Source organism: Rhynchophorus ferrugineus, unplaced genomic scaffold (assembly GCF_030347505.1).
Source record: "Rhynchophorus ferrugineus isolate W39M unplaced genomic scaffold, kcgeb_rfMv2 rfM4, whole genome shotgun sequence".
In the NCBI taxonomy this organism is placed as follows: domain Eukaryota; kingdom Metazoa; phylum Arthropoda; class Insecta; order Coleoptera; family Curculionidae; genus Rhynchophorus; species Rhynchophorus ferrugineus.
Genome location: NW_027472583.1, coordinates 50,702,276 through 50,716,944, shown reverse-complemented (window position 1 = coordinate 50,716,944; position 14,669 = coordinate 50,702,276). Strand labels below are relative to the sequence as shown.

Below are 14,669 nucleotides of genomic sequence, written 5' to 3'. Positions count from 1 at the left end.
TCACAATTATCAGTGCATACTAAATTGATTTTATACAAGCAAGTATTGAAACCTATACGCACATATGGAATTCAGTTATGGAGAGGTCCTCGAAAAGTAATATAAATATAATTTTAAGTTGTTCAGAACAAAGTCCTGAGAAGTATTGTGGTGCACTCATATACCAGACTGATTACTTACACCGAGACCTTCATATATCGACTGTTATACAAGAAATCAAGAGAATCGCCAGGAGATATGAGGAAAGACTCCATCCTCAATTGACGTAAGTATTCAATTGAAGTATTACAACTATTGTATAACACCACAACAGGACACAGACTCAAAATATTCAAACCATATTATCCTGTATAATGTATTGTAGCGAGTTGCCTTTAATAGAAAAACAGCAGTGTTATTACATAAACATTATTACACCAGAGACTAAGATAGGGCCGATGGGTCCTCCTAGATATACAATTTAAGTTATTGGGGGTAAAAATTAGAAACGACAAGGAACAATGTAATAAATAGATTTAAAAAAAATATATATCATTTAAAATGTCCTCATAGTATATGAACGGAATACCAAAAAAATGATTTGATTCTGCTTCAACGAGTTCATCGATAAGAGATCGATAACGTTGCTTTGAATCGATAACGACGCTAAACCCATCGCTGTTCACGTCTGCGGAGCGCGCCAATGGTAAAACGTGGTATATTTAGGCATGTTTACTATATGCAGCCGCATACAGAAAGATCCGTTCATCGTCAGGGCGTAGATCAACGATCTCTCTAATTGTGTGAAATCGGCGCTTCATTCCAGCGAGCTGTGGAGGAAGTCTCGCGGTGCCCGATACACCGTTAACGCACTGACGAACCGAACAACGATGGGAGAGCCCACGGCACCGTATTACAAACCGCCACTTCCTGCGACTCGTCTTCACGCAGGTACAGTTAGGCCGATGAGCTTCCATCGTTTCCAAGTAAATAACGCTTCCGGCCGATATTTACCTCTGCATATTGGTTAGAATTTAGTTAAATATTCGCAAAAACTGTCTAAAACGTATTGCAGTAAATTATTAGGTGCTTGCATTTACAGGGGATGGAGTGGAATTATATGAATACCTGACGTACACAATATTTATTTAATCATAAGGTATTGGAGCCATCGCTTGCTTTTAAAATAGTTGCAATTCTCCGCAGAATGGATTCGTAGATTGTTTTTTTTTTCATCTGAATAGTTTCTAATTGACTGTCCTATTATTGTACCAAAACATCCGCTAATTGCTTCAGTGATTGAGATGGAAATCTAATCCTCATATTCTGCTCTGAAATTCCCCATAACGGTTTAATTATGTTGAGGTCTGGCGATTGCGCTAGCCAAGGGCGATGTTTGATGATATTCTGAAGCTCCTTAAACCAAAACGGAAAATGTTTGGCTGTATGAATAGACGCATTAACATTGGTAACAGTCGGTAGCAATTTGCTAGTCATAGAAAGAACTTCCCCATGCTTCATTTGGAATTAAACATAAACCCGGCAATTTGTAGAAGACAATATAAACGATGATTCATCGGACTATGTTACATTCTTCCAATAATCAAATGTCTATGTTTTATGACCGTTGCACCAATTAATTTGCAGATTACCGATGACTTTCATCATAAAGGTTTTCGCAAACGCAGCCCTTCCATGAATGTTAGCTTTGTAGAGCCTCCATCACATTGTTTTGTTGAAACAGTAATAGTGAAGTGAGTGTTGAATTCTGCTTTCGGTTTTGCTGTGGTAAGTTTATGTTGTCTGGACTCAAGCCGTTTTAAAAGTAGAAAAATGATCGGAATGCATCCAACAACCTAATTGATAAAATTCTTTTACACACATATTATTTTATTAAGAAATTAATTCAATTTGTTAATAAATAAATTATATTGACATAAATAATAATTAAATTTAACTTGTTTCAATTATTTTACAATTGTTACAATTAACAATGGTTCTGATTGTATAAAACATGTTTAAATTTTAACAAGATTCTAATATTAATAAATAAATGAAAGTAATATGTCTTGTCAATATTAATATAATAAATAGTTAAAAATGGTTAAAAGATACTTTGCGTTCAACATGTTCTACCAAAGTTCTTGGCTTTCTCAGCGTCAACAAAAAAAAACGATTACAAATTATCACAGGAGTGGCTGGTTGTGATAAATCTATCAAGTTGATACAACAGCAGAAGAGCGATATTCTGTGTGTGGTTAGGAAGGCATTAGTTGCGAAAGTTGAAATTAAAAACTCAATTAAATCGTAGCATTACAAATATTTGGTTCAGTAAAGGACAATTAACATTAGCAGTAAAATATAAGAGGTCCTATGAGAAATAAAATATCATTCAACCCCGGACCTAACTATTAAATATTTGTTTTTAATATTCGTCTTCTCTTAACGTACTCTCCTTCAAGACACATTGAATTTTTTTACACAATTTCATTGAATAATGCTGCTATTTCCTATTCAGCTGATTATCTTATTTGGGTGTATTGGGATGCACGATATTACTTGCATGTATTCTTATATTAATAGATGTCTCAATATGGACAAATACAATATTCAAATATTTGTGTAGTTTAATTACCTTGTGGCATTTTTAACTGTCACTATCACTTCATTTTACAATTTTCAAAAAAAATTTTCATCAATATTAATATTTGTAATATTTTAAAATTAAAAAATAATGTTTACTAAACCATTACAACTTCCTAACAAACTAATAATTTTAATGGCATGAAATTTTTGTAGGCATGGTTTGAAGGATGATGACATTTTTGTGCCAGATTGCAAACTTGTTGAGTGACACATTATACAAAAATACAGCTATGAATGTTATGTTAGGAGAAAAAGAAGAGTAATAAAAATTGGAAATAATAAAACATATAATATTTTTGCCCTCCATAGTAAATCAAATAAAACATAATTTGTTTAGCATCAATTTGTTCAATATAATAGGAGTTTTTTTCGGTATTTCAATATGTTAATCAAATTATTTAATTCATGCAAATCGATCGGATTAAATTAGATTATTAGGTTAATCAGAAATAGTGAGAGTTTGGATAATAAGAGAGATAAAATTAAAATGACTTTCTTACGACTTTCTCAAATTTGAACTCGAATTAGTTTTGTTAATTAATGGTAAATAAGTTTACATTTTTAAATTAATTTCTTGATTGTATTTTAAAATTCAATAGAAAACCTTTATATTGGATCTGATACTTATTATATCTGCACCATTATTTATTTAATTACTATATATTGAGTTTAAATAGCATAAACTATATTTATCAATTAATTGAGATTAATTTGTAATTAATACTGAACAAACAAAATGTAAGTTATATTAGTCTATAAGGTTTGTTTCATAACAATTTACTTTTGAGAAGAATAAAAACACTTTTATGCATTAATTTTTGTCATGCTTTCTTCTCTATTATGTAATGTAAAAATATGATTCAAATACTTGATTCCATTTGTTAAGTGTTTGTTCTTTGATATGAAGAGTTCTTAGCTGATAAATGTTTTATATAAAAAAGAACTTTCCAAAAATCAACAAATTGTAATTTTTCATGTGAACAGGGGCAAGAATAGTTTTTTTAATATCTTTTGATTATTTTAACATTGGAAGAAATTGCTCGCTTATATATGTCATGCTTAGATACTGTAGCTGTTGGCTTGGCGATGCCATCTCTTTGCAAGATGTTTCTCTTGCATTTATACATTTATTCTAGCAGACATATTCTAAAAAAATATCAGTTAATTTTACGCTACTAAAATTTCAATATTTTAATACTATAAAAAATGCGCTGTTATGATAACATTTATAATTATGGGATATTTTATGAAAACAAAATTCTTGATAAATGGCAATATAATTGGCAGATATATTTGAATGAATAATTGTGTATTTCGTAACTTTATTTTGTACATTTTGTTCTGAAGACCAATTGGCATATGTAAAGCATATGTATAATATCATATAAAAATTGGACAAATATCACATCAATATTGTTAAGGACTGCTTGGTGTATGTTGTAAATTGCCTTAAAAGAATGTATTTTTACTCCATTATTACGTAGCACTGTACACCTTTTGAGAAATTGGTCACAAAATGGAAAGCGTTCGATGGGAGATATAAAAATATCCACCATATTGTCCAGACATTTCACCATGCGATTATTTTGTATTTTCGACTGAATATGGGACCAAAACTGAGATTTGCTTTTTCTTTAGCTTTAGCTTTTTCTTTCATTTTCTCTTCTAATTCATTCTAATTAATAAAGATTTAAAAGTCTATCAAAAAATATTTATACTCTTTAGAAAAAATATATAAACATTAAATATAAAAAATATTAAAAACAATATATACTTTTTAGGCTAATATTTCACTATTTTTATTTTTTCTTAAAAATATCGATATTTCTTCGGTGGCCAACACGCCTACCTTAAAAGAGTGTCAATACATCGCAATGGACTTTGTCAATCAATTAAATTTGAGTAATAACAGTAAAGTGTGCAGACTGAAGGGTTTACTATCATCCAACTTCATTAATGGAAGTTATGAAATGTAAAAGGGTTTAAAACACAAATTAACTTTAAAAAATAGTTTATAGTATGGAAAGAGTAGACGATTTGTTGAATGGTGACACAAAACGACACTGAGGTAGGCACTGAGAAAAAAAAATTGCCCGATATACCAAGAAAATATCGATAGTTTTAATATAGAGTATGAAACTTTGAATTTCGTATTCGCAATTGTTTTTGAAGAAAATATTGATATTAAAACCTAGGGTTTTTGAAGCAGAGGATCGAGCTTTTTTTGAAATTTCTCCTCACCAGCCATCAACAATAATTTAGGCGAAAACCTAACCTAAAAAAAGTATCAAATTTTTTCATCAAAATATTTTGCGTGAAAGATTAAAATTGAAGAGAAGAAATATCGATATTGTTAATTATTGTTCTTCGATATTTTTTACTCTTCTAACATCAGACGTAGTGCTGATATTTACCTGTTTTTACCATCAGTGTCGCTTTGTATCGCCGTTCAACAAGTCTCTTTTTCTTTCCGTTAAGTAAAATAGTTTTTTAAAGTAAATTAATATTTTTATTTTATATACATTTTATAACCGGCGCAACTTGTAGGATTCATACGGCTGTTCTCTTCGAAATCATTCAATTAATCGGAATCAAATTATTTATCAAGAAAAGAAGACAGGTTGACGTTGGATTAGCACTCGTTCCGCGATTACCCGAAAAGTTATTTGGTGTAATTAAGTGGAGTTCTGGCAAAAGTATCGCAGCTGAAGCTGTAAACCAGAGTCTATTCCAAGTAAGGAACATTCAAGCTTTAAAAAACACGTCAGTCCGTGGATTCCTAGCACATGTATCACAGTTCAAGGTGTAAGGCTACCAAAGACGGACTGCAGTTGCGATGAATTAACATAGCTTACTATAATTTGAATAGAAGTTTGCAGTTCAGGGCGAACGGCCACCAAAAGCGGACTGTAACTTAGATTCTTAATCGTAAACAATTGGAATCTGCTGTCACCAAAACCTGGAAAACTATACTATAGCGGGAGATCATGGAAATTTGGTTAGAAACAATGCTATTTTGAAGATCTTCTAAGGCGTTTGCCTTTAATATATATATATATATATATATATATATATATATATATATATATATATATATATATATATATATATATATATATATATATATATATAGTTCTCGTTTTAGATGGTTCTCGTAACACTCTTTGAAACAGAAATCTCCTCAGATCACAATCCAATTTGTAACCAGTGCAGTACTAGTCGTGACTATGACACACTCTTAACGAAAATACCACAAGGACGGACGTTGTTGTTGCCCCATCTAGACAGCTTATAGTTCTTTATATGTTACGAGAACTATCTAAAAATAGACGTCGGAATTATTCAGTCGACACCCCTTCTTTTCAATAAATAAAGGAATTTTTTAAAGTAAAGTAATAATTTTTGTTCTCTAAACTCTTTCACATTTTATAACTAAGATATAATAATTATCTTAAAAGATACTATTAGCATTGAGCAAATTGTTGAAACATTAAGAGTAACAAAAAATACCATTAAACTTTGATATATACCGATTTAATTGCATTAATTGTAACATTTAATGACAAATTAACAAACTGATCATTAAATTAAATCGAATTTAGCAATTATTATCATGTAATTAGGGAAAATATTGCTCCAATCGTTTCAGAATCAGGCTTAAGTTAACTACCGACTGGTTTGAAACGTCCTCTGTTAATGCACGGGAAGATACTCGACCAGTTATGGTCAATACATTCAGTACCCGTTCCTGCGAGCCTATTTTGGAAGTGATCGGTGGCAGAAGCTTTCCCAGGCGTAGTGTTTTTCGAGTAGAGTCAGGCGGAGGAACGTGACCAGACGGGTACGAGGGTATACTAAATACGAATCGTTATTGTGCAATCATTGATTTGTCGTCGATCGGTTATCGATTTCAATTCTCTTATGTAAAAGCTCGCAAAAAGGGAAAGCCGACCGTGGTTGTCGTCGTCAAGAGAAAGTAGAGGGAGGTGGCCGAGATGGACAAGAGGCTCGGTCGGTAGCCCGAGAAAGTCATCACGGGCACAAATCTCTATCGGAACGATACGATTCAAGCTCCCGCCTGGTACTATGGCGTCGGTTCATCGACCCGTTACTATTTTGAACAGGAGCAAAGTGCGAAGAATGCAAACGCGCACTATTCGATAGAGAACAGTTAGATCGCGCCAGGATCGAACGTTTGGCGGTCATCGGGAGGAAGAAGCAGAAGGCCGACGGCAAAAAAATGGTCAAATTCGGCAATAACACGCGGGTCAATCTGAATTTGGGTCAGTAGACGCTGAACAGTGGCGTGGCGTCATCCATAATCGTTTGTTCTCGACAAATATTGACAAGTCATTAAAAACTATACGTTTTAATTTAATCCTGTTTATTTAGAATTTATGTTTTTCTTATTGTAGAAAATTTGATCTAATATAATTACTTCATGAATAATATCATTATTCTAATATTTAATATAATCTTAACTAAGCAATGTTTAGGTTTAGAGTTTTTCCATTTCTAGACCATTTAATTTAAGTTTAATTCGATTCGAACCTAATATAACAGGTCAATTGAAAAGTCCCCGCCATACTATAGTAAAATAAATTTTTTTGGCAATTTTTTTTTATTCAACATAATTCCCTTCAAGAATGATACACTGATTATAGCGACCACCCAACTTTTCGATACCATTTTTGTAGTACGATTTGTCCTTTGCTTCAAAATAGGCTTCAGTTCCGTCGATCACCTCTTCATTCGACGAAAATTTCTTCGCAGCGAGCATTTTTTTGAGATCTGAGAACAGGAAATAGTCGCTGGGGGTCTGATCTGGAGAATACGGTGGATGAGGAAGCAATTCGAAGCCAAATTCATGGATTTTTGACACGGTGCACTGTCTTGGTGAAGCAGCATTTTCTTTTTCTTCAAATGCGGTCGTTTTTCGGCGATTTCGTTCTTTAAACGGTCCAATAATGCTATTTAATAGTCGCTGTTGATGGTACTTCCTTTTTCAATGAAAATTATTCCATGCGCATCCCTAAATACAGACGCCATAAGCTTACCAGCCGACTGTTGCGTTTTCCTACGTTTTGGAGCGGATTCATCGTGTACAGTCCACTCAGATGACTGTGGATTGGACTTTGGAGCAAATACTCGGGTTTATTACGCTTGATCATCTTCAAATACTGCTCCGAATCATCAACTCGTCGTTGTTTTTGGTCAAAAGTGAGCTCGCATGGCACCCACTTTGCACAGAACTTTCTCATACCCAAATATTCGTGACTGATATGATGTACACGTTCAGTTGATATCTTTAAAGTGTCTGTCATTCAGTTTCAATTTACGGTCATTCAAATAGATTTTTTTCGTGGATTTTTTAAATGTTTTCGCCGGTAACAACCTCATTTGAGCGTCCACTGCGTTCACCGTCTTCTCTCATTTCACCACGTCTAAACTTAGCATACCAATCCTTGACGGTTGATTTTCCTGGGACAGTAACCGAAAACTCAGCATAAAACCAAGTTTTTGCTTCAACTGTATTTTTTCCCTTCAAAAAACAATATTTTATCAACACGCGAAATTATTTTTATCAATTTTTTCATAATAACAAAAGTTGCTTCACTCAAAATGTTATAATTTACAAACTAATGGTCCGACAGCTGTCAAAGTTATACACATATCTTTTGAGGGTTAGGGCTAACTAAAAAACATATGGATTTAATTCTAGTAGCGCCATCTATGTGTCAGGCCGGGGACTTTTCAATTGACCTGTTAACAATTTCATGAATAATATTATTTTAATATTTAATATAACTTTGTGGACTTGATTGGCACAGTGGTAAAGGCAACAGGTCCTCTTACTGTTGCGATAGTTGCGGGTTCCAATCCTGCTGGGGCATGGCCGTAAATGTATGTTTGTGATTGTCCTTAGGCCAGACTACAAAATTCAACAGGGAATAACCATCCCAGCCATGCCAGTAACTAGGCTAGGCTGGATAAGACCGGATGTCTTCGGGGATGGTCTCTAAGTTGGTCATTGGCCAGTCGGTAGGCTTAATTTCAAGGACCGTGGTTCGGATACCGCGTTAAACTGTAGGTCTAGTCCAGATAAACACTTGTTGGTAAAAGGGAGACTTTTAAATATATATAAGTTCAGTTGTTTTCATTGTAGGTAATTTAAGTTTAATTTAATTTAACTTAATATAATTATTTCATGAATAATATCATTATTCCAATATCCATTATAATTTCAACTAAACGTTAAATTAAATATTTGATTTGATTTGATTTGATTTCACTTCCCAATTTATTTTTTAATAATCTATCTATTAATTTTAATTTAGATTTTTCATTGTAGATAATTTTTTTAATTTAATTTAATCTAATTTAATTTGTATTGGATATTTTTCAAAACCTATTAATTTTATTAAAATTTAATATTATTTAACCTTTTATTAGTCACCTAATCAAAAAACAGTATGATATCGATTGGATTATATTTAACTTTTTATAAACAAGATTTTTGTTATTGATAATAGTTAACTTAATGGAGAAGTTATTTTAATTTTTCTTCATTTCTGGTTAATTCTTAGTAGCCTATTACGTTTCTAGAATAGTAGCTTTAAAGGAGTAAATAAATTTGTTAATATTTAAACTAATTTTACCTCTTCATTCAATCGAAGGCAATATATATAATATGATTTGATAAAGAAGGGTTTAACGCATATTTAATTTTAATCTTACGATTTAATTAACATTAAATATAAATTATTTTTTTGAACAATAATTTTCTTTAATTTAATAAAATAATTAACTTAATTGACTTGACTCTTTAACTTAATCTAAAAACAATTTAGTCAGAATGTAAAGCATGGTTACTAATTTGAGATATAGTGATATTGTAAATAATAAGATTACATTTAAATGAAACTACTGTTTTTAACACAATCAATCACTATTTATTGTATACAATTCTTTCGATATAAACAAATTAAATTGTGCGCATTCGCCAAATTTTAACAATTTAATTTTTCCCCCCTAATTTAAGATCTGGTCCAATGATGCAAATAAGTTTAACCAGCCTTGGTGCGGAACTAATCAAGTGTACTATTACTATGAGACCTGTTGTTACGTCAAATTAAATATCGCGTAATCTTAATCGTATTGTTAACGAAGTGCTGTTAGATAATTGCCCTGTGTTGTATTAAATTAAATATTTGCCGTTAAAATTAAACCACCGCAGAATCGTTAAAATTAGTATGCGTAAAATATTTGATTATTTAGTTCAGGATAATAATTGTATTTAATTAAGAAAAGTCAACGGCCGCGTTTAGAAAAAAGTGTGAGGCTTTAACCATGGAGCTGGACTGCCTGTACATTCTAAATGGAATAAATTCAGCAGATCATTAAAGAAATACACCTACAGTCACTATATGTGGGTGATATCTTTATTATTCAAGTAAATTAAAGTTTCTTTGAATATTTTCAACGGATTAGCTTGGTTCCTAGGTGGTTTGATAACATCATGTATTTGTCAACAGTAGAACTAAAAATTCCAACTAATATTTTATAAGAACATAACATAAGATTTCAATATAAAATAAAATTATTAGTCCCATGAATTAGTTTTAAAGAATTTTTCTCATTTGAAGGTTTATTGTGAAAAATATATTTTATTCAATATATTGTAGATCGATAGATGCTACTTTTTGCTTTCTTTTAAGCAATTTACTGATTTAATCTCGTAAAGGATGTATATTTTTTAGCTATTCACGAATCGATCTACTTTTTGATATAATCATAAGAAATGAAGCGCTACTGAGACAGGTCAGGACTCATGTCAAAACAAGTAGTAATAGAAGGAGCATCATGTTTAACAACGTGGGGTCGTTGTCAGCGTTGTCGTGCTGAATAATAACATTATTATGTCTTTGTTCGCGTTCCGGTCATTTTTTGCACAGTGTTTCATCGAATAATGGCTTCAAAAACTCTTCTTTTAGCTGTCCAGAACGTTCATTGTCACCAGTAATCTCATATCGAAATTGATGGAGAATGGTTGTCATGGCTTTATACAGCATTCGATGATCTTCAGCCATATTTTTCATTAGTTTGAAGTAAAAAGTGAGATTTTCCGCAAATAAAATTTACTCGGTACAAACTCAGACATTTTCAACGTACTGAAAAAAAATTCGGACATGGACTAAATGACATATACTGAAAGGTGAAGCCTGTCAGTGAGATTACGAAGTGAGTCACATGAAGTTGATTACAAATGTATCCCACGCAAGTTAATACTCAACACGCCATTTGTTCTAAATCCTTCTATTCTAAAATTAATTTATCGACCGATAATATGAGAATTTTGTGATTTTAAAACACGGAAAACCATATGCTGAAAAGGTACCGCACTCGGTAACAATAGAACAAAATTTTAAAATTTGACAGTATATTGTGTGTTATTTTATAGCTGTGAATGAGACTTGGTTTTACTACCATTTTATACCATTTTTACTACCATTAGATAAGAACAACATAAAAAGGATTTTTTTAGAATGCAAAATGAATTATACCTATGCAGAACAAAGCAATAAACTTAGATTAATTGAATGGAAACACTGGGCCTGGCTCGTAGCAGAAGATATTTGTTCATCAATATAAAGCACCAGCTTGAAAATAATCGCCAAAACCAATGAATAAAACTATAAATTACTTCAACGCCAACAAGTTTTAGCTCTTTCTGACTTTTGACTATCCCCGCATGTTAAAAAATGTTCATTAAATGTTACTATATATATTCTACAGACCTAATGTTTTTGAAAAACTCCTGTAGAAAAGAATAAAACCGATCATAGAGAGAAAAAACCTAATACCATCACACCAGTTTGGATTTATTAACAAGCACTCAACAATTGACCAGGTCCACAGAATAACAGATGTTATTGAGAAAGTCTACGAAAGTAAAAAAGTATGCTCACCTATATTCTTAAATGTACCACAAGCTTTCGATAAGGTTTGCTATGAAGGCCTTATTCATAAACTACAGAAAATGCTACCAAAACAACACACCGAACTATTAAAATCATATATTACAACCAGAATGTTTGGAGTCAATCAAGAACAAGCTTACTCTACAATAAAAGAAGCTAAAGCAGGTGTACCACAAGGAAGTGTACTGGGACCAATACTTTATCTACTCTACACTTGTGATATACCACAAATGGAGAATATTATCATGGCTACATTTGCTGATGATACTGCAATTATAGCTGTCGGAGACAACAGTGAAAAAGCCTCACGAAAATTACAACAGGAAAGTGAAAATATAAATAATTGGACACAAGCTTGGAAAATAAGAATTAATGAAAGTAAATCTGTACATGTGCAGTTCACCTATAAACAAGCACCAATAATATTAAATAATACTATCATTCCATATAGCAACAACGCTAAATATCTCGGAATGAATATAGATGCAAAACTTCGCTGGAAGGAAAATATAAAGAAGAAAAGAAAAGAACTGGAATTGAAATATAGGAAAATGTACTGGCTAATTAGAAGAAAATCGCAATTATCAGTACATAATAAATTACTATTACATAAGCAAATACTAAAACCTATATGGACATACCGAGTTCAATTATGGGGATGTTCTGCAAAGATTAATATAAATAAAAAACAATTTTTTCAGAACAAAGTCCTGAGAGGTATTGTGGGTGCACCCAAATACTATAGGACTGATTATCTACATCGAGACCTTCAGATACCCACAGTCAGTGAAGAAATCAAGAGAATTGCAAGGGGACATGAGGAAAGATTCCATTCTCATGAGAATATTGAAATATTGCAGCTTTTGGATACCACCATAACAGGACACAGACTCAAAAGAATCAAACCATCTGATCTTATGTAGTGTTGTGTAGCGAGGTGCATATAATAAAAAATACAACAGTGACATGTATAAACATTATTTCACCAGAGAATGGGATAGGGCCGATGGGTCCTCCTAGTTATATACCTAGATTTAAGTTATCATAAAGACAAATTGTAGGTTAGACGGAAACGACTAGTAACAATGTAATAATTAAATAATTACAAAATATATTTTCCACAGACCACTCAAAAGAAATCACTACAGTGTTGGGATCTATAAATTGGAGATTGGACATTTTCGAACAAAACTAAACTAATTTTCCTAACTACTATGTACGCTCAAGGTTTTTTTACTGAATCCAATTAATCAATATATGAGACTTTCAGTACTTTATCATTCTTCTAGTAGGCGACGCCACTGGTGGCTCCGATTCAACCTGAGGACCAATAATCAAAGGAGACACGGTCCGATGCTTATAAATAATTTATGAAAATTCACACACATATACACATACGTCTATCCATTTACCTGCGGGATGGTTATATCGGGTAAGAGCATCACGGTGGTGGGTCTCTCATCCCGTCCGCTGCTAAACTTTTCCCTTTTGCCAAACGTGCAGAATTTGTTCATCTTCAGTTCATTTTTCTCTTCGAACACCGCGAATATCGGAGACTTTCACCGCGGTAGCCGGAAGACGGATCGAAACAAAAAAAAAATAACGACGACGGACCAACTGTAGTAACGAGTCGGCACTGTAGCGTCGACCAAACGGTACTGCCGGTTCGGTACTCTTCCCAGATGAAGAAAGGAGACTGGCGGAACTGAAGAAATGGCCGAAGATCGTCCAAGTTCCGGTTGGAGGGGATTTTTGGTGGGAGAGCACACCATCAATGGGCATTTTTCTTAGAGACGAATGCAGAAAATCAATTGTTGTATTTAGGAAGGAAACGATCAATCGACGTAATGGAGAAAGGATGGGTAATGAGGAAATTATACAACCGAGCAACAATGTTCAAACAGGTGCGACGACCAGGAGATAGTAATAGTACAAAAAGGAACATTCACGCATCATCAAATACAACACTCCTTTTACCTATAATTTATGTTATCGCATAAAAGTTTGCCCACAAAGTAGTAACTTTAGCAGCTCTGTACGATGGTTGCCTTTTATATTTCAGTAACTCAGACCTGTAACTCTCAAATAATATTCCTCTTTGGCAGTTTGATCTAGTGAAAGAAATCAATCATGAACAACACCATCATTTTTACGACTTTCTATTTTTTAATATAATAATGTGCTATATACGGCATCAAACAGTCCTCTAATAATTCTGTGTTAATTTAAGTTACAGTTTTGTTATTAAACTTTATATTTTCTTATGCTAAATTTTAAATCTAGGCAAAGTTACATCGTTTTTGATTTCATCTGAATATCCAGTTATCAAGGTCATACTTGGAAGTAAGCCTGACCAAAAATTAATAGTTAATAAGTGTTTTGAATAAAAAACTCTCAACTAAATTATTATATTACTAGATTTTTTTCACAATTATAGATAAAGTAAATGCTTTAGGATGTAATGTATAAAACCGACTGGAAGATGGTAACACATTTCTATGAATCAAGATGCTTTCAAGAACACCAATAAACTGTTCTTTCTGAAGAAATTATCTTCAGCTTGTGAAGCTGTCTAATGAAGGCCATTATATCAGTCGAAAGCAAAATGAAAATCAATAAAATATCTATATTTTCTTTAGTAAAATAAATAATGTGTTTCTTTGATTTCCAAAACCGATATTTTTCGATCTCTTAGTTAATATATGGGCTGAAAAGCCCAAGGCGCAACAAAGAAAACGTGGCTTTTTCTGTTCAAAATTTGTTTCATCCATCAGCGTAAGCTCCATACAGAGCCAGCCACACAATTATTCCAGCGCCGCTCCAACATTTCATTACCACTTTTGTAGTACGATGTATCTTTTTCCTCAAAACCTGTGATCAATTTCTGTCCACTCAGAATCCATGCCTCATCCATTGTCACATATAGACGCAAAAACTCCAGTTTGTTATGTTTAAACATGACCAAACACCTCTCAGAATCATTAACACGTTCTTGATTTTAGCCAATAGTGAGCAAACGCGGCAATCACTTGGCAAATGTTCATGCAATATAAAATCAACACG

The 14,669-nt window shown here is 32.6% G+C and overlaps 1 protein-coding gene across 2 annotated transcripts in view; it reads right to left on the bottom strand.

The window, feature by feature from the left end:
• Positions 1-14,669, bottom strand: part of Rhp (GTP-Rho-binding protein rhophilin) — a 111,056-nt gene that overhangs the window by 52,130 nt on the left and 44,257 nt on the right. Inside the window, exon 1 of one of the 2 annotated variants that reach the window (XM_076404264.1) lies at positions 13,019-13,291. The exons of the other annotated variant lie outside the window; for it this stretch is intronic. Coding sequence (XP_076260379.1) covers positions 13,019-13,120 — 102 coding nt within the window. The 5' untranslated portion in view covers positions 13,121-13,291. Of the gene's footprint in view, positions 1-13,018; positions 13,292-14,669 lie in introns of those variants that run through there. 2 annotated transcript variants of the gene reach the window in all.